At 33.3% G+C, this 26,736-nt stretch overlaps 1 protein-coding gene and 1 long non-coding RNA gene across 4 annotated transcripts in view; one reads left to right on the top strand and one right to left on the bottom strand.

Moving 5' to 3' along the window:
- The window catches only part of LOC128202924 (cholecystokinin receptor type A-like), a 59,369-nt gene that overhangs the window by 20,818 nt on the left and 11,815 nt on the right, over window positions 1–26,736 (top strand). Inside the window, exon 2 of one of the 2 annotated variants that reach the window (XM_052904106.1) lies at window positions 18,536–19,938. The exons of the other annotated variant lie outside the window; for it this stretch is intronic. Within the exon in view, the coding sequence (XP_052760066.1) occupies window positions 18,547–19,815 (1,269 nt within the window). The 5' untranslated portion in view covers window positions 18,536–18,546 and the 3' untranslated portion in view covers window positions 19,816–19,938. Of the gene's footprint in view, window positions 1–18,535; window positions 19,939–26,736 lie in introns of those variants that run through there. 2 annotated transcript variants of the gene reach the window in all.
- LOC128202925 (uncharacterized) lies at window positions 76–9,866 on the bottom strand. 2 transcript variants are annotated; one of them, XR_008255823.1, is made up of 6 exons: window positions 9,226–9,866; window positions 4,767–4,853; window positions 3,899–4,011; window positions 2,322–2,432; window positions 1,229–1,306; window positions 76–316 (listed from the first exon to the last, which is right to left on the bottom strand). It is a non-coding gene; the product is annotated as an uncharacterized LOC128202925 (long non-coding RNA). The 2 variants fall into 2 exon arrangements; XR_008255824.1 differs by having other exon boundaries at window positions 9,461–9,866.

Here is a 26,736-nt window from a genome sequence, read left to right as displayed (position 1 = left end):
GAAGAAAACATCACACATTCACAATCATATTTAATAATAATTTAGTTTTTTTTAAATTATATTATATTTCAAAAACACTGCAAAAGACAAGACACTTACGTTTCAATTTCTTGATTTAATACAGTGATGATTATCAATTCTTATGAAGGGAGATGGGTCTTTTTTACACTCTAACCAGTGCAACTTGCATGTTCTTAGTTGCTCAGTTATTACCTTTCTTAAAATTCTCCTCTTGATCTGAGCCACGCCAAAATGATGGGAGATGCTTTTGTTTTTCCATCAGAATGTATAGCACCTCTGTGTTTCTGTTTGTCTCCTGAAATAGTAAAAGTTTATTAATAATAATAACAATAATAATAATCAGTGACTTTTATTGAAATTATTTTCACTGATTGTGCCTTGCACATTGGGGAACAAAGTTGACTTCTGAGGAGAAGATTTTTCCATTTAGACATATAGCAAAAAATAGCTCCGCACCCTGGAGCATTGTTTTTTATGAATCAATATCCAGTGAAGAAAATTCATACAGGGTATTAAAACATATTTTGCTTCAAATGAAGACTTTTACCAAAGTTTGATTGAGAGTTTAGTTTCACATCGACAAGTCTTTACAGGTCTATTAAAGCTGCACTCTCACAGATTGAACATTTTGAAAAAGGTTATATTTTTTATCTTGGAATGAACCAATGTATGCGAAAATGATGACAAAACAATGTCTTTGAATTCCCGTCAAACATGTCCGAACCAAATCCAAACTATGGATAATCACTGTCATTCACAATGAAATTCAGCACTTCTTGCCCAGTATATATACCCTTACTTTAAGCAGAAGGCAAATTAAAACAAACACACTTGTCCGATATTTAATCAAACTTTAAATGGTAGTAGGATTGTCATTTGTTCACGTAATTTTCAAGAATCAGGAAGTGGGGAACATTATAAAGCCATTTAACGATACAAACAAGACGATTTTCTATTGAATGTACAATAGTAGTACCGGGGTAATATGCAAATAGTTATTATCTCAAGAAAAGGACATCAAGACCTGTTCATTTACCAGTAGCATCTGACAGTCAATAATGGTTCTGAGTTTAAAGAGCATAATTTCCATTTTATTGTTTGTTTAATCATTATATATTTAACACCAGTTGTGAAGAAGGAGTTATCATTATATAAGATTATATTATCTGGCAGTGGTTGAAAATGTAAAGTGAGACCAGTTTTTTACCTGTTATTGAACAAACTGTTATGTTGGCAGGACTGTCCTCCTCAGCAATGCAAAGAACAGCAATGACTGGCTGGCACTCTGTAAAATGGCGATTAAAACATTTTGTCCAATTAAAACTGTCCCTTTATAAACAATCCATCAGCAATATATATAAATGAGCTGCGCCATGTGGAAATGTATCTTGGGAAGTTTCCATTCCATGTAATGATGTCATAAAGATGAGCAGAAGACATTACTTACAATGCAGTAAAAGTTCTTACTTTAACAGTAAAGATATCTTTTTTTGAGAAAATTTATCAAAGTGAGCTCTTTTATGTCATGTTTCTAAGTCTTGTACACATCTATGTTACATATATAAATAATAAACAGGAATAAAATGAGGAGTTGTGTACACACTTATTCCTCTTTATGTACTGTATAACTCAAGAAAAACAATCCATAATACTAGTATATCTCTAGAATTCCCTTACTTTTCTCGCTGTACAAAAATGAATGAGGAGTTGCAAACAAGCAGGGCCATAAAACTTTTGCAATTTAAACTGTACCGCAACAGCAATTTAAAGACAGTGATACTCATTGATGGAATAGGCACTTAGACAGCTACATTTTCTGAGAAATGGTGATCAGACTAAATTCTCCAGAGATAATTTATAGATTTATTTGAAATAAAGAACATGTTGCAGTGTTTGTGTTAAACTTGTTACTTATCCCTGATTTAACACAATCATTACCTTCAAAATGGTGATAAAATAAAAACAAATATACCTTATTAAACACTGTTTACTATCACATCTGTACCCCCCCCCCCTTCTTACATACTTAAGCAGCTGTTACCAAAGTAAAGAATGAAAGGTCAAGGCCAATTATAAACCATGAACCATGAGAATCCTGTTTACTAATTTGATTTTAAATCACCCAAAAGGCTTTCTACACATAATGGTTCCTTAATTTAAATCTAGTCTCCAAAGGTGTCACAGTTGTGATTTCATTGAAAGACTTGAGATACGTTATTTAAAAAAATGACGAAAGGAAAGCGTAAACGCAGAAGTCTGGCCGGGTATATGAGCCAGGAAATAAATACGCAAAAGCTCACCATGCTGCTAAGGAGTCTTATATAATTCCCGGCCCCAGTTCAGATGGAGATGTTGATTCCACACGGCTGGAAAACCGGCCTAGTGCACCCAAGCTTCACCATCGGCAGTATCTGCAAGAGGAGGGTGTAAATCTGGGAAAACGCATTTATAATCAATTTGCGAAAGTTCTTATCCGTCATAAGTAGTGAACATGTATGTGGCTTATAGAACATCTGAAATTAAGTTTAATGAAGGAGACAAAGTTCGGTCTGGGATCTAAACCTGGATTTTGATGCTGAAATTGTAAGGGCCGAATTCAGAACATCCACTCTCACTCACACTCCAACCACATTCCCGTAAGGGACACTCAAATGATCACTTGAGTGGAATATGGGGAGTGACACTCAAGTGATCTGTTCGTATTCACACGCCTTGCTAACACTCCACTTCATCAAGTGAGCAATACAGTATATAATTATAATGTATGTTTACATGATCATATCGGATTATCTGTTTGACTATGGTGATGTTTACATTATACATTGTAAACATATGTTTATTTGAGATTTGAGTACCTTATTGTTAGTTATGGCAACAAACAAATGATAATAAGTGTTATTCTGAAACTGAAATTTACATTTTAAAACAATTGGTTAATAAAAATAAACGTTTTGGGTTGTAAATAACTGTTGCAAAATACGTTTAAATGCATGTTTTCTGTTGTCGTTGTTGTTGCTGTTTTAAATATGTAGCCGTTTTCCATTGTATCACGTAATTTAAATATGTATTCATATATAATCTTGCATTGTTTGCATAATCTACAATTATTTTAGCATTGTTTTAGAAGAAAACTCATATAAAAATGCTCTGAAGTAGAAAACAATTTAAGGCCGCTAATGTATGACTAAAAACATTGATTTATCATATTTCCCATTTAAACCATTGAACCTTGAAATAGATAACAAATTCAGGCCGCTAGTCTGCCAACCTCACGCCGCTAGGCCGCTAACTTGATGCCGCTAAGATGCTAACTTCACGTACCTTTAGCTGCCTGTCTTTGCAGCCATTGATGAATTGCAAACATCAACATTGCTGGGGGGTCAAGATCATTGCGAAACAAAACAAATATATGATAGGCGCATCCTTTTGAATTTGTTTTGTTTATAGATGGCCACGTTATTGAATGAACATGTACTTCAATGGATTATCCCACTCTCTTAAATATTGTCTGGGAACGAGCATGTCCCTTATTTGTTCCAAATATTTGATATATTTAATCTTTTCTACTTGCCATGTACTGTTTTCACATACACTCATTCAATTCCTATTCAAAACCAATCCTCGAGGGCGGTTCAAGTGGCCTAGCCGAGCACTCACAAATGTCCCACTCACGCAAAACACTTGAGTCTCACTCACACCTGTGAATACGGATATACCTTTCACTCGAAAATATCTCGACCGTTATGTGATTACAGAGGATTAACTCATTGAGTGTGAGTGAGAGTGATTGTTCTGAATTCGGCCCTATGTTTTATTCAAATGATGTATAAACTTACTTGAGTACAGAGATATCTTGAAGTCTAGATTTATCGCTTACCTGAAGTTCGTAGGGCTACAATTGAGAGCTTTTCTGTAAATTGCAGGAACTGTCCCCATTAGGTGATTGGTGGTACCACTCTGCATTTCTTATCCACACAAAACACAGTGTATCTGAAAATGACAGAGAATGGCCATGCACTTATGAAAGCTATGCTAGAAATAAGCCGTTATGAGTGTATCAGATGACATTTCCACACAGAAATTGTGAGGCATCCAATACAGCAGTACTGACATCATTGACGAAAACATATATATCTGTCATGGAGCTATGCTGGTTCTGTGGCGTCAAAACCACTGCAACTGGGCAATTCACTAGAAACATCTTTTCAGAAAAAAGAAACAACCAATACTGGGTAGCCTTTGTCACCCAGTGAACAGCCAGAGCATCTAGTTACTTTGAGCATCTATTTACTTAGAAGTAGCCACATTAAGATCTCAAATTAACAAAAAAGTGTATCCGTAAGCTTTCAAATACTGAACGAAGTGCAACTTTGAGGGGGGCTGCGAGCAAATATTGTCAAGGGCAGAAATCTCGCAGAAGTTTGAAAAAGATTATGCAAAGCTCTAGCTTGATGATTTTGGCCCAATTTCAAATTGTTACTCAGTAACACGCGGCATAAATTTAATCTAACATCAATATAGTTACACAGGAACATAAGAAATAGCTTTAAACTCTCTAACATTCATGGCAGAGTGTCTGATGACGGTCCAGTATGCCAACCAGGACGGAGAATATGTGAAGCATGCACATACACACCTTTACAGCCCAACATTTGGTTATGGTTTCACAGTTATTCATTTACACAAACTCACAATCAATCAATCAATCAATCAATCAATCAATCAATCAATCAATGCACACCCACCTGGAAAGGTACAACATCCTTTGGAAGAGATGAATCTTGCAGTCTGGTAGACGGTTGCTGACTTAACTTTATTGTCCCAAGCAGCAACTGCAATTAGATAAAGATGTTGATGTTCGCACTAAAACAAAGTTTAGTATTGAGTAAAATTAAACATGCAGCCTGTTGGCTGGGGTAACATATCTAAATCCCCAAATGGATGATCTGATCCCAACAGATCAGCAAAACAAAAATTGTATTGCGTGTCCGGGGGGGGGGGGGGGGTCCCAAGGATATCTTGACGCAACTAACCATAGCCGCCTTGCGTTTTTGTTCACAAAGCCGGCACACACAGTTCATTCTCAGTTTGCATGTTGTGTACTGAAAAGTTCCAGCTTTCCATGACACTCGCAATAAACCTATCCATGAATTAAAACAAATTAACAAATAACTACCAGGTAATTATGGAAATATAAATGTCATTTTTTACTTGATTGATAAATACAACTTATATTGCAGTCAAACTGGATAAAATATCAGAAAAATGTGTCCTGTTCCAAAAAGTGTGTTTTGAAGTTGCAGACAATAGTCCAAAGACCAAGAATTTAAGTGTTTAGACAGGAGCAGGCAAATCTTAAAAAAATGTCAAAATTTTAATAAAACTAAAATTGTACAAACCTAAAATAAATCATGTGTACACTTGAAAATACATACAAGGATACAATGTACACATAATCAAACGCTACCTGAGAGAATCATTTTTTTTCAAGAACTACTTGAAGGGGTACTGTGACCCGCAAGCATTTCGTTGTGGGCGGACACCTTTAAACCTCTTTCCCACACATTAATTAAACACATCTTATGTTTTGTCAGTCCCGGTTTTGATGACCAGTATAAATCTAAAAGCAGTTTTTCTGCCAATATTTACCCAAATGATTTGGATGAATGCTTAACAAGAAAGTGCAGTGTACACAATCAAATAAAGTATTTAGTGTTCCAGAAATAACGAGCAATCTGAAATCTGACCCCTTACATTCCTTAAATATTCACAAAGAGTTAAGTTCAAATTTAAGCAACAAATATCACATTCAAGCAGAATAATTTCAAGCAAAAATGAGCAAGAAAATAGAAACCAACTGAATTGTATTTTCAAATGTTCCATCCGTGTTTGTTTGTTATCTTTTTATGATTCAAATGGTAAAAAATGGTGCAAATGTGAGAAGCTCTGAAGAAGAAAACTGATATTTTAATAGAAATAGTGATGAAATCACTGACATTATGTTTACTTAGCATCTAAAGCAACAGACCAACCAGACCTACCAGTATGCTAATCTATATTTAACTGCTAAATTTTAAAAACCCTAAACATACAGATAAGATCTGTGGCGCTGTTGTTAACATTGTGTGATTAAAATGCATATATTTTTGTTGGTGATTTGTTTAAATCCAAGATTTGTTTTCAGAAGATCAGCAATAATGTTTTTTCTTTGTCTCAATGAAAAATGTAATGTTCATGTTCATAAGCGCTGTTTTATCTGAGAATTTCCCTTGGTGTGAACCGCTTACTGTGTCCAAGTTATCCAAGCTGGATCTAAGACATTACTACAATATGGGCAAATTGCTCTGCCCTTTTTATAGATAATTGTGTATTCCAAAGGTATTCTTTTGGTACACTGAACTCACAACAATATTTGAACTCATGACGTCCAGCACCGCTGTCAGATTATCTAATCCAACCACTATGCCATTGCATGCTCTTTACTGAACGAAAGATAAATGAATACTCACAATTTTGAACAGTATTTCTTTGGTCACAGATAGCAACCTTTTAACCCCACTTAAACCTGTCTTCCCTTTTTGGCAAACAGAGAATTTTTAGAAAATTTGTTATCTGATGATCCTGTAAATTTTGTGTGGATAGACTAAATACTATTCGAATTTAGTAAATCAAAACTAACATTTTGGGTTTATTCAGTGTAGACCCTAAAATATCAATTTTGATTTATAAGTATGTAGGTTTGTTCAAAAGCTCAGTACAGTTTACTTGTTAAGTTATCCGATTTCTGTAAATAAATGTTACTAAACTTGACTATAAAATACTGTAGGGGGGCGTGTCGTAAAGTTAAGAAAAAATCCAAATAATGCAACAGTCAATTGCAGCATGGGCCCCCAAGGTCCTGCTAATAGCGGGGACTTTGACTTTCGGTCCAGCCAATCCCAGGTAAAATTCCCGCTCTGCACAGACAAACAGCTGGTAAAAGCCTTGTCAAATGAATTATGGTCATTTCGTAACCACTCATTGTTGGTCATTTCGTAACCATTGTGTTAGTCAATTTGTAACCGTTAAGAAATCGAATGGTCATATCTTAACCGTTGACTCCTATAATTATGAGGAATTAATTTAATACCATTTGAATTTACAAAATAAGTTTACTGTAAGTATAAAACATAAAAATAACAACATAAACAAAGTTAAATCTAGTTGTTGTATTCCTTCTTTATTCCTAATAGTTTAGTGCGATTTGCCAATAAACTCTTGAAACTATGACAAATAGAAACATTCACACTAGCTATTTTTTTATGTTGCGAAGGAAATATTATAAGTAGGCTGAATATTAAATGTAATAATTTTTTAATTCATAGATGTTCTACCATTGAGAGGAATTGTGACCTTAAGCCTATATTATTTAAATATATAGACCATATAACTTTAGAATTTCAATTTTTTTTAAATTGCATAGAAGTATTGTAAAATGTAGTGAGTTTTAAAAGTATTAAAAATGTGCCGATGTGTTTAATTTTGTATCTTGTTATTGGAAATAAATACATTGGAAACTCACTAAACCGGAGTAAGTTTACTCAATATATTAACTGAGTTAACCTTTAAAGGCTTTTGTCCTCTAGGGACAGTTCAATTCACCGACTTTTAGACGGAGGTTGAGACATGATTAAAGCACTTGCAAAAGTGATAAGCATAATTAAACATTTCTGCGTTTTTATAATAATAACCATCTTTTTTCCAAGTCTTGAAATAAAACAACTCTCGTAATTTAATGCTTGTTTAGTATGTTTGATAGTTTAATTAAAGCACCGCTCTAATTTGATTCAATCATAGAAGTCTTTAGATAAAACAACCCTTCAAAATGATCACTAAAAAACCGTTTCTAGTTCTTTATTTTCTGCAACAAACAAATAAATGTTTTAATCAATTTTCTTTTCACAAGTTTGATTATCGTTTGATTATCGCGCGACAGTCAATCCACAGCGCAATCATCATTATCGATTATCGTGTTAACACAACATCACAGGTGTAATATTTAACGACGTACCGGCTGTCAAAACAAAGTGACACACGATTCGCGAATTCCTAATACACAGAATTATTTTGACATGTTTGAACAAAACGTCCGGTTTCGTGAGGTAAAATTACGTTGACAACTAACAAATTTTCTCGATTTTTTTGTCCGGTATCCGGAATTCCGAGGTTCCGGTTTTGTGAAGATCCGGTTTAGTGAATTTCCACTGTACCATAACTAATAATTTTAGGCTGTTTTTTGTCGGTTTCGGATATAAAGTATGCAGAATATGGATCAATTGAGAAAAGAACAGAACAAAATTTTGTTCGTTTTAAACAATTCGAACAAATATTGTCAATGAAATAGGTCAAGAATGATCATTTATGTAAACGTAATTTTACTCAAAAATACATCACGATCAGTCTTAAATTATTGTTTATAAGTAAGCAAAATGTAAGAAAATAATAAACATATTTTGGTAGTATAACAAATCATTTCTAATTTAGCATTGGCTTGTTACTAGTGAGAATTTGAGTAATGTCTCCCAATAAGTGTCTCGGTTACTGTGCCATATACATCCACGTTCGAACAATACACTTAACGAGGTGCTAAGTGTACTATTTATCACCTTGTTAAATGGTGGTTACCATATGAGCAATTGATTTCTTGACGGTTACGAATTGACTAACAAAATGGTTACGAAATAACCAAGATTCAGCAGTTACGAAATGGTAAGGTTACGAAATGACCAGATCCCCGTCAAATGCCCCTGGGGACATCCTAGGTTAGGCCCATTCCCAGTTTTCAGCGCAAAAACAATAACACCGCATTCACTCAGCACTGCTGGTCCACCTGGAACGTAAAAACATGGCCCATTTCCCCTGCTATCCCTGGTATAAACAAGACCTGCCTGGGGGCCATGGTTACAATTGACTGGTGCATAACTGTGGCAGAATAAGGGAAATATTTTATTGTTGCATTTATTATCAAATATGAGCATTTAAGACACATGCAAAAAGCCACAATACGAATTGGTGATAGTGTTCGTTCTGTTCTGCTATTCAAAGGTGATGAGAATGACTAATGACATTGACAAACAAAATGTAAGGCATTTGTATCATTTCGTCTTTTATTTATTAAAATCTGAGATGTTAAGGGAGCAAATCCCTTTTTAGATTGGAACATACCAAACAATAATAAGCGACGATGTAGTGGTAAACCAAGTTTGCTAGAAATCAATCGGGTTTCTCCAAAATACCAGCAAAAATTACACCGGATGTTGATACTAGTGATTTAGTTTCGGATGAACAAAATCCGGATAAATCATTTGCTTTTCATCCAAAGGGTGGACGATTTATACTACTGTACAAAAGTCATAAAAATAAACGAAAAAAACGTTGAATATGTATTTTAAACACTTACCAAGTTACCATTCTCTTTCCGTAAGAGATGAACGCCATACTGCATAATTGCACGGAGATGGTACCACGGAGATACCCGAAAATTTCCGTTATATTCCGGAAAGTTAAATTTCTGTATACTTGAAAATTTGGATGCTGATGGTACACGAAATATCGAATTTCCTTATTTCTGTTTTTTATGGAATGAAACTTCGGGATAATATACAATAGGCTTTAAATAAAGTAAAACAAATAAAAAATGCTTAGTATATAGCTATTTTTGACCAAAATTATGATTTTTTCCCTGGTCGCCTTAATAGCTATTTTTATGGATACACAAATATACACACACAAAAGTTTAAGAATATTTTTTTTAATATTAAAAGATAATAAGATTTAAAACAATGAAATTATCTCGTAAATAAACATTCAAGCTTATCAACTTACTGTCAATGGACATTTTTATTGACATTTGATACATCAAATCTGGACTAAAAATATTAAGGAGACCAATTTTTGTCGCCTTAATCCAGCGGTCCCCGTAATGCCTAGATTAATATATATATGGTCACCTTAATATCTGTAGTAGATATATATATATATATATATATATATATATATATATATATATATATATATATATATATATATATATGGTTATAAATTTCTGATATTCATTTACATTCCTTGATAGTTCTAATAAAATGTATAGATATATTAAAAAGACAACAGTGTATAATTCAATTACGAAAAGGCAACCAAGTTACAATACATTTTTGATATTTTACATAATATATTTGTGTATGCATTTGCCAACCGTTAGCATCATTCGGGGGAATATATCATTTTCGTTGAATATTGAACCTTTTGAACAAAAGATGCCTTTTTCTTAAAGTATTTTAGAACATTGATTAAGAGGGATATAATTATCGAATATCAAAGCATGTAACTAATTATTGTAATACAAAACCATGTGGTCATTATTGCCATTTCGGCAGAGTTGTTGATGTTTCATTGAAGTACCTCGGATATCTAAATGTATGTAACAGTCAATCGGTATTTTCATTTTCTCATTGTCTTGCCTTTTTCTATGTATATTATTACTAGTGATGTTCCGAAGATCGATTATAATCGAAAATCGATTGGCTGGGCCTGAAATCGGCGACAATCGACAGTATTTAGTTATAATCGATAATCGAAAAAAAATAATTATTAGTAAGTGTTCAAATGTTATCTTTAACAAAATGGCTGATGAAAGCCACAATGAGCAAGAAAATGAACTATTTTTTATACAACAACACTTAATAACTTCATTTATAGACATAAGGTATATGCATATAAAGATTAAGATTTTAATACTGTACATGAATAAAACTACAACTCAGATACTATCTAGTATATTAAAAACCGATTGTACTATCGACAATCGGTTTCTTGAGTGGAACCGATCATCGATAGTAAAATTGCAACCGATTCCCAACACTAATTAATACTGATAAAACCTCATTCAAAACTGGTTTATAGATAAAACGGTCAGAACGGGGGGGGGCGGTCTATGTATGCATTCAATTAAACACAATTTAGCATTGACGGAGAACTAAAACGTATCGCTTTTTTATACATTCCATAAGCCGTAGGATCATTATACAAAAAAAACAAACACGTATTGCTCTTCAGCATAATTGATCGCGATTTCCCAGTCATCAGCAAAAAAACAGAAGGTATCCATTATTAGGAATTAAAAAATGATTGGTTTTTAAAACGCTGCGTATTGCAAATAAATTACGAATTCATTATTGAAGCGTTATTTTGTATATGATGCCTGAAACGACATGCACAAATTTTTAAATATATAGCAAAGTAATCTTAAAGCGAACTACCACTTGTATTTCTATTAATTTTAAGATCTGTGATATTTAAAACTTATTTTTTAAAGCTGTATAACTAGATATATAATACTTTCGATTTGACCAGCATATCTTAGAATTTATCATGCTTTCTTTCCTTTTTAAGTAAATGACAACCAGAGTTTGGCTCAATTATATAAACGAATATTTTAAACTGAGAGCACACACATAAATATATAAAGGTAGTTTCGCTCACGGATACAAGCTGAGTAACTCAACCTTTATTGATAAACATTCGTTGCAGTAAATTTTGAGAAATCATACAATCAAAATAAAACAGTTGAATAAAATCTTGTTTATCATACAGACGAATAAAATATACCCACCAACCTTTAAAACCATGAAAAACTATCTGGTATTAAGGAGTATTAGCTATTGAAGTTTTCATTACAGGACCGTTTGTATTTTTTATGTTTGAACCCGTTAACCAACGCAAACACGAATTACGTGTTCACCTTCCATCTTTCTCGCTTGCTGTCTTGCAAAAAGTTCATGTTGTCTCATAAGATTTCTATGATAATTCTTGCATATGGAGAATAATATGCTAATTTGGATATCTGAGAATACATCTGACATACGTCATCATATGTGGCAGATAATTAATTATACCCAGGCACTTTGGATTGTGGCCTTTGTATGTTCTCTCACGCCAAAACATTAACAAAGACCTTTGCAAAGTTATTCACAATTTCATCCGGCTACAGAAGAATAACACATTTGTATCATTTTTCCCGTAAATTTTAGCAATTCAAAATGTTTGTTAATTTCATACCTCAATGGTTTAAAGCAGTTAGATATCCTAACAGAATCACTGCTTGAAAGGCGCACAATGTAATAGAAGCAAATGTTTTACGTTTATTTTTCAATGCATTATTCTGTAATTTACTTGACTTTAAATTATCGAAACACAAAGCGTAATTAGTGTTCTGTTTTAATAACATATACTTTAATATTAATGATTTTCGGCGCTTCGTACACGAATCATGAGTCTTTTGTTTTGTTATTAAAGTCAAAGTATTTTAACATTATACTGTATTTATATAAAAGCCTTAAAGCTTTGGACTGTTTCGTTGTCCACATATAACCTCAATACCCACATAGCTAACATGACACTACTTTAACATCGAGATATGATTGTATGGGAATCACGAGATAAATATCTAAAAGCATATATATTAACAGTGAAATATTGGTATAATTTAATCCGTAGTAAGATATGCCACGCGTGATAGATATTTGTTGATTAACTTTTTTACAGAAACATTTTCCGCAATTACCACCATCCTTCTAGAAAGATTCCAACATCGACAGGTGTGAACTGAATGTAGAAAATACTACAGCGCCCTTGTTTCACATGATAGCTGTTATACGGCTGACATTTCAATCACGGCAAATGACAAAATCCACTTTAAAATTAATAATATATTCATTTAGATGTAACCAAATATGATAAAAGCCGACGTGTTTATGCATTAAAGTATGATAGTACGACCTTAAACAAATAGTTTGAGCCAACAAAATCGTCCCAGCGGTGTCGCGTTAAATATCAAGTATATATATCAAGTTAATTTTGGTCACATTCTGTATAGCATTTGAGTCACCGTGTGATCAAAAAATCATAACAGTTTATTCTGTGTTCAATGCAATTCATCCTAGCTCAAAGAATGAAATGTTACGCAAAATGGGAACAAAAGTATATATGAGCTGTGGAAATAGCTGTGAAAATTACGATTATGAAAAAAATATTGTATTTAACCTACATGCATTCACAACTTTGTAATATATACTGAACGGACTTGTTACATTGTTGGGTTACTGTGTGACATGCATATGTTTAAAAGAATCATCATCAGATCTAGTATTTGATGTAACCAGTAGTATAATAACAACTATCATTGAATAGTCGTCTAGGAATTAATACTTCAGTAAGGGATATCGGTCACTCGGAAACAATTTATAAATACCATGAATAATACACACAATAAGAATGTTATTTGTTTGTAATCCATAATACAGGTTGACAATAACATGTCTGTAGTATTTCGCAAGCTGATAAGTGAAAGTTTTTGCCAACTTCGTTGTTGTTTATCATTCCACTCCAAGAGAATGTGTGTAATGTTAGTACAATTATATAAGTTAGGTTTCAGGTTTGAGTTTCTGATGCAGATTGTATATGTAAATAGTCATGTTGGGTTTGTAATATTTCGAAGTTGTTAGGATTTTATTTATCACCTTTTTCCTTACGATTTATATAAGTTTATGTATATTGTACTGTCTAATGATGTGGTCATATAATTCTGCTGACTTGTTTTTATTATCAGATTATTAGTTATACAACGGCATGGTCTCAGAGTTATGTCCACTTCCATAATGTCAAGTTTTCGCGTTATAATACGAAATTTTGACTCAGTTTTGTTGACAAGTTCATTCATATACTGGATTTGTCGACATAATTAAATCGACACCTCGAGTTGAACATTATGTATGTGTTAACTCTGTGAAATCCTGTTCACATGTTTCAGTAGATTCGTCGACAAATTTGAACGTATCCACATAGCCACTTCGAACACTTACTGACAACATGTTTTAAAACATGAGGTCAAAATTAAACATTTCGAAAAGACTCAATGACAACATCAACAATATGATTGATATTAGCTTTTATAATTGTACGCTCCTTCTGCCTTTAAACAGGGCATTGATCTAATTTGAGGCTACTAGACTAGTCATCCGAGATCCATTGTTTTATTAATAAGAAATATGTAATACGACCTAATTTGCAATTGATTTAGGTCTCATATCTATGGTCTGTTTTTGTAACTATCACGATGAACTCTAGAACTCAATATTTTTATGATGTAATATTTGAAAACGATCACGTCCATGGCTTTTTATAAATGTCAGCTTAAGCGGCGAGTTCTTAGAAATATTATCACAAAGATATACACTACAGTTATTGATTTTTTTTCTACGAATATTAAAGTTCTCTTAAAGTCGAAGGTAAGATGGAAGCGTGAGTGAAACGTTGATTATATCCATAACGGCGGGTCCGCTTCAATTCGATGGGAATATAAAGATATATCGCCTATATCGCGGCCGACATACGCGATTTTCAACATGTTAAACATTCTTGCTATTCTTGTTTTATCGTATACATCTAGGGACTTAAGCCTATGGTCTAGCCTATTGTTGTATATTTTGACCTTTCTCGCCGTCAAAAACGGCTTCCAAGTCCTGGCAATAGAATACAACGCAGTGCTGGTAACGCATGACTTGTTGCAACACAGGATAACGAGTCATCACGGATTCATTGCACTATATGAATATTTCGAGCAACAGGATGACGATGTGTGACACGTTGAGGTCGTCAATAAAACCTGACGCGAAGTAAATCGTTATTAAACGTTTATGTAATATGGTTGCTTTACAGGGGTATTTTACATATAGGGCTTAATATAATTTCTATCCCGTCAACCACTATTCTAAAATGCTTAAAAATGCATTCTATACATTGAACACAATGCGATTAAACTGGTCTAATGCCGCAAAGAATCATTACAGTATAACATCGTACCTAAAACACAATCACAAAACTCCATTAAACCAGTTGTAACTGGTAGACATTCTTTCAATGTTGTATCACAGTACAATTTTGAATGAAATGGTTTATTGTGCGAATCTCAAGAAAATTCCGCCTGTAAATTGCATCTTTTAGATAATTGTGTTTCTATTTTATCGGTGATGTCAGTGTATTGTGACATTCTTGAACATTTCTCGTTGAAAGATTGCACATGGTCTCCAATCTAAGAGATCGCATTGGAATCATTTCTTGGCACATTTTTGACTGTGCGAACAACTAATAATCAGGCGATATTGGATCTAATTGAAACAAAAAACGGTACAAATGTTATAACTTTATCCAATTGATAAACTCAATGAACGACTGAGTTAGATGTGCATACACTCGTAATCGACATAATGTTTTGCGTGATATTTTCGAGAGGTTTTGGAGGACTTGGGATAAAAAAACGTCAATAAACGACGATAAACGACAGTGGAATGATTGCAATGCCTGTCCGCTGGTGTGGTTATAATTTATTTCGTAGTTGCACGTATGAATGTTTTTTTTTAAAGTTTTGTGCGAATGGATTTGAAGGCTGTTAATGTAAACGTTTTTAAATAATCAAAGGCTATTTCTGACAATGTTCAAGTTAAAACAGTATGTGTTTGACTTAGACCTGCATATGGAACCTTGTCTTTAATTCCCCAAGGCATGATTCCTCGTATGTACTTGTCGAAGGTCGTGCCAGGGAAATAACTCATATTATATCTAGCGACAGAGTGAAAGGGACAAACAGGGCTCCTTTCTGTTATTTATTTTTAAGTGACGGCGCGTTCAGCTAACTGTCCGGAAAAGGATGCATTTAAACTAAACGATACAAATATATATTCGCGATTTAGAGGTAATGTGCAATCTTGCTTTCTTATGCAAAATCAAAAATTTGTATGCACCATAAACGATCGTGAAGTATCTTGATAATGTCTTTTTATAATAGATTTTGAGGATTTATGACAATGTCTCTTTAACAAACGATGGTGTAGATTCTGTGTGATGTCTATTTACAAAAAGGTTGTGAGGATTTATGGCAATATCTATTTACAAAACGATGGCGTGCATTCTCTGTGATATCTATTCACAAAACGGTTGTAAGGATTCTTGGCAATGTCTTTTAACAAATGGTTTTGAGGATTCCTGACAATGTCTATTTACAAAACGGTTGTGAGGATTCTTGGCAATGTCTATTTACAAATCGGTTTTGAGGATTCTTGGCAATGTCTATTTACAAATCGGTATTGAGGATTCCTGACAATGTCTATTTACAAAATGGGTGTGAGGATTCTTGGCAATGTCTATATACAAAACGGTTTTGAGGATTCCTGACAATGTCTATTTACAAAACGGTTGTGAGGATTCCTGAAAATGTATAGTTACAAAACGGTTGTGAGGATTCTTGGAAATTTCTAGTTACAGAACATAATGAATATTCTTTGCAATGTCTATATACAAAACGGTGGCAAGGATTACAGACAATGTCTGTTTACAAAACGGTTGTTAGGATTTTAGGCAATGTATATTTAAAAAAACCGTTGTGATAATTCTTGGCAATGTCAATTTGCAAAGTGATTGTGAGGATTCTTGACAATGTCATATATGTACATTAATAGCACGTACTAGTTGTGTTTACACATAATATTACCTCTGAAAAGTAATCAGTTTGATAAACTAATACATATATGTACGTCTTGTAATAAGTTCAATGATTTAGACTCGTTCATTTACACTTGTTTCTAGCAGCGAACATGTCATTTTATCGAGAAAAGAATACTTCATTCCCTCCATATCTTTCCGTCACTGAATTACAACTTTAGTTATAGAAGAGTTATTTGTTGAGAAATACAATGCTCTACCAGTCTTGCCAATGTTATTCGGGTACTATCGCATGCGTTCACATATAAATCTCTCGTTGATGGGCCATGACAATGTTGCATTCGATCGTACAAACAAACGACATAATCTGAAACAAGTATACGTTTGACCTGTAATGATGAAAGTACATGCACACGTTTCGGGCAGACTTGTTCTTTTTCACTGTCTAATAGTATTTGCAATGTTCTGAAAAAAAGATTATATAATACATTTTTAATTTGATAGTGCTTTTGGCAATAAAAATAAAACAGCATTAAAAATTGATCGTCAGTTCAAAAATCTGCAAAGCCTGTGTCAATATCGGTATATTTAGATTGGCAAAATAAATGACGTTTCTATTGGTGCATTCAAATAAACACAAAACACCTGTTACAAATCAATTCTGTCTGTGTACAATCAATTGGATTTTTTTCAAACCTTACAGAAACTTCCTTAAAACCGATGGTCAAATTGACATAACTTGAACTAACGGTAGCCAGACAGCTTCCTATAGCGCAAACGTGACAAATTATCCATCTTATTTAATTGAATATGTTCAAAGCGAAAGTAGACAATATTTTAACACCCATACGGAATGTCTAGGTGAACTTCTGTAAGACAAAGCACGTTCATGTTTTCACATTCAGTGTCGCGCGTATCATTAACTCATGCCAATGCCATCACACTAATTTATTCGGCTATAAACAGGGATTGTATTGAACCTTCAAATATCATTGTTTAACAAACGTGAATTTGAAATCAAAACCTTTACTACGCTGTAAAATACTGGGTATGTTCAAACAATTATTTGTTCATGAATACCATGTTTTTGTCACATTGTCGTTTTGTTTTTGTTATTAAAATTATGTTTATCATATTATGATAGCCATTTGTTTCTTCCATTAATTTCAACAGCTTTGCCATTAGTGTTGCTATTTCATCTTCCAAGGCCTGCTGAAATAATCGTGTTGATGAAAAGATAAGTATGCAATATGAGACATAAATACTGAATGTGAAACATTTCCAGCTCTTTAAATGAATAAATAAAACATGATTATCATCAGGAGAGAAACACTGAGATTTGTCAATTTGTTGCCTGTGATGTTTAACATTGATATATGTGGTAGGTAGATCGTTAGATAATAAACGGTTTTGTATTAATTTAAACTAAATAGAAACTCGAGGGGAACACTCTCAGCTAAATTCAAACTTTTGACATCCTAAGTATTTGTCAAGTTATTTTCTTCGATTGGTTGTATAGCCTCTGATTTGTAGGGTATTGCTTTGTTTTCCATTGAAGTCTCCTTTAAATTTGAAACTGGATACTTTGAGCATGCACGCAAGTTTATATTTGTATTAAATACGATATGTTTATGCTAGCAACGCGAAATGAAACAAGCTCACAATCAGTCGCCTAATTAACAGTATATTTTTTTAATTCTTTCTTCAAGAGTGTGTTGTAAAGGAAGAAACAATATTGCTCTTTACAAAAGTCTATATATTTGATATAAGGCGTTTTGTATGCGTAGAATTGAGGATGTTGATGTGTACATTAGGTCAATTTGAATATTGGAATCAGAACAGGAATTTTGGTACCAATATCATATACTTTAATATGTTTCAATCACGTAATATATTAGACGGGAATTTAACAGGTTTTAAAAAATCGTACATAAATTTGACCATTGTTATTAAATGCTTTGTTAATATTTCTTTTTTTCAGACTAGGGCATAATGATGGCTTCTGACACCACAGTGAACACCACGGCAAAGATTGACCTTATCCCGCTACCGAGTGATCAAAGTCATGAACTATTGATGGCAGTCATTGGAATATTATCCTTCTTTTGTGTTCTCGGAACCGTCGGTAATTTCCTCGTCTTATATGTGTACGTCCGAAAAAGAAACAAATTGGCGGCGACAGTTTTCATAATAACACTAGCGTGTACGGATTTCTTAACTTGTGTTCTTATAATCCCGTATACCATTGTCTTAGAATATATGGACTACTTCATTAAGTATGACTTTTTGTGCAAGTGTTATATGTTTCTTATTACTTCCAATGTGCCGTTCTCTGCTTTCATTATGATGGCTATAGCTGTAGACAGGTATTTCTGTATCTGTCATCCATTCACACACTTTCTGACAACACGAAGGGCAAAACTCATAATAACGATCCTGGCAAGCTTAGCTTTTATGCTTGGAATTATAACAGCTCTTAACTACGGGGTTAATTTTAGAACGTCAAAACTTTATACGAATGAAACATCCCTTCTTGCACAAAACAATCGGCCGAAAGTTTCAAAGCAAGATAATAATGATGGTATTATTTTGGTGCCAAAACGCGATTGGAATTACTCTGAAATCGTATATTCACTTAATAGAACCGAAACATCAACACAAGTCATCCGAACTGAATCATTTCTGATGTACGATGGCATTTGCAAGCCAAATGGGCTGATATTCAATCATTCCTTCACTGAAACCTACCAGAAAATATACTCTAGTTTCTTCGTAATTGTGATAGTGGTTGTGTTTATATTGTACATAATGATATACAGATTTGTCTCGCTACGTCGCGCACGTCGACAACGCATGCGCTACCAACCTAGCGGATATTCATCGTGTAAGGACCATGCCACATCCTACCTGAACACGCGTGCCTCTTTTACAAATGGCTGCGTCAAAACCGAACTAGAGCCATATATTGAGCTGGAAGAACGACCAAAGTCCGAAAAAACGGAAATTAACCGTCAAATTACAATCAGAGAGAAAGGTCTCGTTGCTAATATACGGACAGCCGGGATGTTATTTGTTGTTACTGCAGTGTTTATTATTGTATTTCTACCAGCCTGGCTAATGGCCCATCAAGTCATACCGTATAATATATTGATATTTTATATGTATTTTTTCTATAACGTTGCCAATCCGATTATTTATGCCTTTATGAACAAAGCATTTAGACGTGATTTAAAGGATGTTGTTCAATGCCGCTTGACGTAAATACAATTTATATTATGGAGTGTTATTATTTTTCTCATTGTTTATATAATGAAACAGTTAAATGACGTTACTTCATTGAAGATGAATTGAATAAAATGATACAATGACTTGAGATTGAAACTTGCACACACCTTAAGTCTGCAATTTGAACAAAGGTTTATCCTTCTTGTGGCATTTATAAGTTCAAACACTGACTGTTTAAGATACATGTTGAAAGTCGAAAATAATTTCATAACGTGCAAAATATTTACGTTGTATCATGTTGAAAAGCGTATCTTTTACTTTTCATTCATTTATTAATTCTCATTTCAGAATCATATCAACTTATCGTGCAATTGGTAACATACTTAGTGCACTTGTCTTTGACAATATGGCACAAAACTGTTAAAATAATACAATTTGCGCTTCGCAGTCTTGACTAAATTCTGTAACTCGGGTCGGGTGCAGTAATAATACATAAAAAAATATAAAAATATAATTAATATGTTTGTACTTGAAAGATTATCTTCATTTTGTTCAGGTATCGAAGACACTCCAGTGGAAGCTATTTATTAAAATGTCCGTATAAAAGCATCCTGGCCATATACATGCATATGTAAGCGCACATTACATCGAAACAGATTTCATTCGAAGAAGGGGATTTGATGACTAAATCGAATTGTATATAACGATTAAGGAAAGCAAGTTGTTTGAAAAGTCAAGTGTATGAAAACAAAAGTTGATCGGTTCTTGTTGGAATGATTAGTTTATTTTTTATATTCGTTAACCACGATTGTCATTGTTCAAATTATATAAAGCTATCGTAAGAACAAATATGTTTAAGATATTCTTACACTAGAAATTAACAACTTTTATCTTTATATCAAACTGGATTGGTGTTATCTTTAAGTTTATACTTGAAAAGTATAATTTTGGCATGTGTTAAATATTCAAATACTGATAAATTTAAGTGTTCGTTTCACTGCTTAGCGTCAAAGCATTTCATTCAAAATAAAGACGTTTTAATTAGAAAGAAATGTACAGCACAGCCAAGAAAAAATGAATATTTTTTCTGGATGGGCCATGTTGGTTTTCTTGGCATGAATGCGTAACCTACATAACGACAGAGTGAGGTTTAACTAAACGCAATCACAGATCAGTAAAATAAAATACACCAAGAGCTTTTTTTGCAAATCCATAATAATTTGATTAATTATTCCCTTCGAAGCGCACATAACTCCCCATATCATATTAAAATGTTCTAGTCACTTGCAAAGGTTTTTTACCATAAATAGAGAATACAATATTTTCAATTTTCACTTTATTATATTTTGCAACATTAACATTCTTACACAGCATAAAATTTTCTTTAAACCGAGCGTGACCTTCTTTGCAAAATTGGCAGAGGATTATGTCCGGGGATATTTTGTATTGAACTCAATGATATTAAATGCAATCGGCAAATCGATAATGCCGAAAAGAAAAAAAGGTGCAGCGAATGTCAATATTGCATTGGCTGCTTTTCAATAGCTTTAAATAGATGTGCCATGAAAAATCCGTGGAACGTTTGCTAACCTCTTGGTTTTGCTATGATATAAGTTAGACGTTCTACGTTTGTTAAATTACTTCGTTTACACAAATGAACATAAAAAGTTGTCATTACCCTTAATGGGGGATATATCGCATTAAGGGTATGTTTTGTCAGCGAGAGTCCACTTGGTAAGCTTTATAAAAAAGAAGCAATTTGAAATGTTACAGGGGAAGATAATCTAACTGAAATAAGAGATGAGAAATGCAAATTGGATTTCGTCTAGGTTCACTATGGTCAGTATACATTTTTAAGAAGCTGCCTTATTCCCAAAACTCGTTTTCTACACATACCAGTTTTAACACTGTGTCACAGGAATGTTATATACGTCGCGAGTGTGTCTTCAATATGTCCAGGCCTCTATTGGGTAGGTGATGACGTCAACAGTGCACGTACTGGCCTTTGAGAGGATAAATAAGCATCGCGGATACTAATATCCAAAGCGAAACGAGAACCCGAAATGACATACTGAGCGAGCACAAACACACTGTTGTGATGGTATATGGCTCATTAGATCAATGACAGTTTAAAGGGCTCCGAGACAAAACATAGGTGCGCGCGGTAATCAATATTTTTTTGAGTTTTAAATATGAATTTGTAAGCTTAATGATAAGCGATCTGCACATGACGCTGCTTGTTCAAACGCGAAGGCAAATGTACCGGGTGTGGTTTGCGCGTGCGTAAATTCGATCCATGAGAGTGCTAGATGCGGTTGAGATCGCCATGCTATGAAATTGGATGGTTTATGAAATAAGGAGGTGTGTATTGACAACAAATGAATCTACAGAGGCTCGGGTGAGGTTTGCAGAATTGTAGATATAATGTCCAATAACTGCTGGGATTATTTATATATGATGTTTGAAGTAGTTCATAGTTTATATTATTGTCGATGATTAAAACATAGAAAGCAATCAATTTTTATATACTTTGATAGCGCATCATAAGAAAAGAAATGAAAACTCGAAATAGTTCAGTAATAAAAAAGGATATTAAACAACTTCTTCTACAATTTAAATATCGAGCGCTAGGTATATCGTCAGTGATTGAAACGTCCCCAGTGCATTTTATTAAATGTATATGCAGGTTTTGACTAAAATCTAGTGTAATCAATTTAAATTGATGGATGGGAGCATTCAGTCCCTTCATACATATTTATTATGTAAAACAATCAACTTGTATTGAACAAATCTTACTAACAGACTGAAAGCCCGGGTTTACAAGTTGTTTTCGAAGGATAAGTCAAAACTGCAGACGTCGAATGAAATTGGCCGCAAATCCCCGATCTAACGATAGACTTCTTACGTTAAAATAAAACATAGGTAATTTTGTAAATCGCTTCAAAAATATCCTAGAAGACGTCAAAAACACACCGCTAAAATTTCAAGATTTTAGAAGATAATAATTTAAAATTTTCTGAATAACAACAGAAATTGTTATTCAATGCATTGCAATTTAAGCCTTCTGGTATCACCTGATTAGCCAGTTTCTTATGAACTTGCTATAAATAAACAATAATCATACTAAAGATATTTTTGTACACTTTCAAAAACACTTATTACCAAACAAAGATACAACATGGTTTTAAATGGTGGTATTTCATTCATAAATACTATACAAGTTGCTTACTCTTTAAAAACACTAATTTGTTTTGGTATTTATTGCTATATACCAAAGCAAATTAGCAAGTATATACTGGTATTAAGACGTAAACGAACCATTACAGACTATCTAGCATGCGATTTGAAACTCTTTCATCTTATAATAACCTATTTTCTAGCCCATTTTGAGACTTATAAGATTGCTTATCACAAGACAATAACTACAATAGGCGTTGTTTTTTTTACGTTTGACGTAAAAGGCGGACTTATTTTCTCCCTTACACGCAATATGCCACATTCTAGGGAAAGAACAAACTGGTCTGGCTAATATCAAAACAACTATAAGCTCATCATTTGTAGTTGTATCGGTATTGATATCCATTTTATGTAATGGTGTTTGTTTTCTTGAGGTTATTGCCCTAAAATAACTAATGTATTAACAAGCAAATTCGTATGTTATGGTTCAATTAAAAATATAAAAAGTAGGTTTGGACAATGTTTGTAACACGTGAATATTCTGAATAAAGAAAGGTAAGTAACAAAATATTCCCTAAAGGTGCACGTTGTACTAAGTTACAATATATATTCTAAAGGTGCAAGCTGTAGTTAGTAACAAAATAGGTCATAAAGGCGCAAGATGTACTAACTAAAGTAACAAAATTGTAAATAGTTCTTTAAGGAGCAAGTTATATTAAGTAATAACAAAATAATTTCTTACTGTTTAAGAACGCGATACTGCGACATATATTTTAGATAATAAACACTTTATTCAGCTCAGTGCATTCCTTGTATATTTTCTAGTCAATATATAGGTCATACTATTCATATTGACTTGACTCTTCCAGGGCTTTAATAAGCTAAAAAATATGTTTTATTTATTAAAATATTGTTTTTGAGTAATTCTGTTTTTAATTTTTTTAGTGTTTAAGGAATAATACAATGGACATTATCGGAAAGTCTAAATTACATTCAGTAGCGGACGGAGGCGGGACGTATGCAGGGTCACTCGGTTAGGGTTAGGGTTTGTTAGGATTTGGGTAAGGTCGTGACACTTACCCGCCAACTATTTAACATAATTATATACACAAGCTTGCAATTCCACCAGTTACTGGACTGTAATATAGTTATCGACCGGAATGTTTACAAGTTTTTCATTTGAACTCATGTAACTTATACAAGGCAAAAGACTAGAACTATCAAAAACAGAACTATCAAAAAAATTGCAAATATATTGCATTCTAAAATACAAATGAATAAGTATAAACTTTAAGTGTTATAATCACTGAAAAAAGTATGCATACGCTCTATCAAGAAGCAATTAATTTACCTGGGTCTTGGAACGCTTTAAAAGCACATCCTGGCAGTGTCACCAAACTCGGTTCCACGATGAAACAAATGGTAGAAAATGCAGGAGTATCTTTGAATGAGTTTTCTTTGTTATATTGTCAAAATCTTTCAATAACATATTCTCTGAGAAATTACATTTTTAAAGGTATAAAAACATACAAGATTTTGAATAATACTATGCTTTTTTGTAATAAATTCAATTGAGATTGAGTTTGAGACATAACTTGAGTATTTTCGTGATATTGGGGCCTGAACTTACATGTAATACCTCTGTACTTACATATCTATCCAGGTAATATAACCATAGGACGGCTGTTAATGGAAGTGAATTCGTAAGCCATATTTTGCAATTGGGCATCAAACAGTATTTTGGTTTCGCTTTGTAGAGAGCGTGATTCGGTCGGATGAAGGGGCTAGTTTACGTTTTAAAGGGTCCGACATAGAATAAAGATTGCTTGTGACATGTGGACACTTTTCTTCTGTTAAGATTTACAGATGAAACATCGTTATGAAGTTCATTTGGCTCTGAAGTTAATAATATTTCCCAATTTGACCGAAATGGCTGTATTTTGACCAAAAAAAAACATTCGGAATTCTTTAAACAACTATATAACTGTAGGCAAGGCTATATACAAAATGTTATTAAAAGGGTGTCTAACAAGTCCTTTGTGGTATTTGTATATAAAAGTAAGTAATAAACCACAATATTTACAGAGCTTAAGAACTTCGTTGACAACGAGACATCAGTGAGAATGTTTTGTTTTTAAAGCAACATCCTCTCTGTTTTGCCCTGTAAAAAATATCCTCTAAGTGCCAATATGAACAAGATATATATGCGATCTTAAAGTGCTTTGCACAGTGTTTCTCCCCAAAATTCTAAGAGATAATTGACATTGTCTGAATGGTTTTTATGTTATAATATCACTTGCAGCAGTGCAACAAGGCGCAGTTTCAATGTGACAGACACTGCAGTTTTAGTATTTTCGATAATGCCTGTGATTCAGCCGGTCTTCCATCCAGATACCAAAGTTTGTTCTTTTATCAACTCAAATCGGATTTAAACATGTGAGTAGGATATAACCTAAAAGTTATGAACGTAAACGACATTTTGTATCTTTAACATATTTAATTAAATAGGTGTTTCGGGCACTTTTCTGAGTCATCATCCTTCTGTTGTATATAAGATTTGGTTTGTGATGACTTCTATTTGTCTGCAGTTTATGTATTTATTAAGTAGCCGAATACTTAAAGTTACTTGTAGCTGATATAACTTGTTTAGCTTTATAATTCATTGTCTATAGATTGTGCCAGACCTGTTTAGGATTATGATGTTGAGATTGCTAGTCTCGATAAATGCTTGGGTAAGTGGTAGGTTGAGTACTAATCAACAAGTCTGAACTACAAATGATCACCGGTGTTCCATGGCGGTAGCCCAAAATTTGCTAATAAATCTGTTTCAATTAATTTATGACATGTCTGTAATGATTTGTTTATGGTATGTCTTGATTGTTTTATTGATTAATATGTCTGTGATTCAGCGCATCTAGTTCAATTTTTGTTTGGTTTTGGCCTCGTGCTTTTAAACTGATTCATTGTATTTCTAAATGATCTGGCTACCTGGCTTGTCCAGGTAATTTTATTGCCTGATAATACAAAGGAGATTGATTTTGCTTTTAAACTTTTTCAGTTGTCATTCTTTCAAATAGTACATGGGAATCATTTCCTGCTTTGTTTTACATTTTGCTACATTTACCTCAGCTAATGGTATAAAAGCATATTGATTTCATCTTTCTTGGAATGCAAATGTACGTTATTTGATAGCATAAACAATTTCCGTTGAAGGAGCTTGTCAGTTGACAATTAAATACTAAAACATTTTTTGTAAGGAAAAGCATGTGCTCATGTGAAGGTGATGAAGATGAAGGTGATGTCGATGAAGGTGATGTCAATGAAGGTGATGACGATGAAGGTGATGTCTATGAGGGTGATAATGACAATTTTAAGTGTTCCTAATAGTTTTCCAAAAGAACATAATTACCTATAGATATAAACAATAATAATTGATTAATTAAATGACACTTTGACCTTAATTTATGCATGATTTGCATCTGAATTTGTTGGCTTGAAGTTCATAAATAAATTCAATATATATATATGAATATATATATTAAATTGTTCTGCTATAACGTTGTTTGCGTTGCTTCATACCTTTCGAGGAAATTTGTGATTGTTGCATTGACCTTCATCTTTCTGCTAGGACGGACTCTATGCGGCACCCATACTGTGCAACTGTTGAGCTTCATATTTATGCTCTTCCAAAGGTGAACATCTTGTGTGCTTTATTATATCTTTTAATGTCTTAACCAAGTGGCTTTGTATGTGTTTTTGGTGTTTACATTAAATATATTT

The sequence above is a fragment of the Mya arenaria genome, chromosome 9 (genome assembly GCF_026914265.1).
Source record: "Mya arenaria isolate MELC-2E11 chromosome 9, ASM2691426v1".
NCBI lineage: Eukaryota > Metazoa > Mollusca > Bivalvia > Myida > Myidae > Mya > Mya arenaria.
Note: the sequence above shows the minus strand (reverse complement) of the source record. Positions and strands in the feature narration are given on the sequence as shown.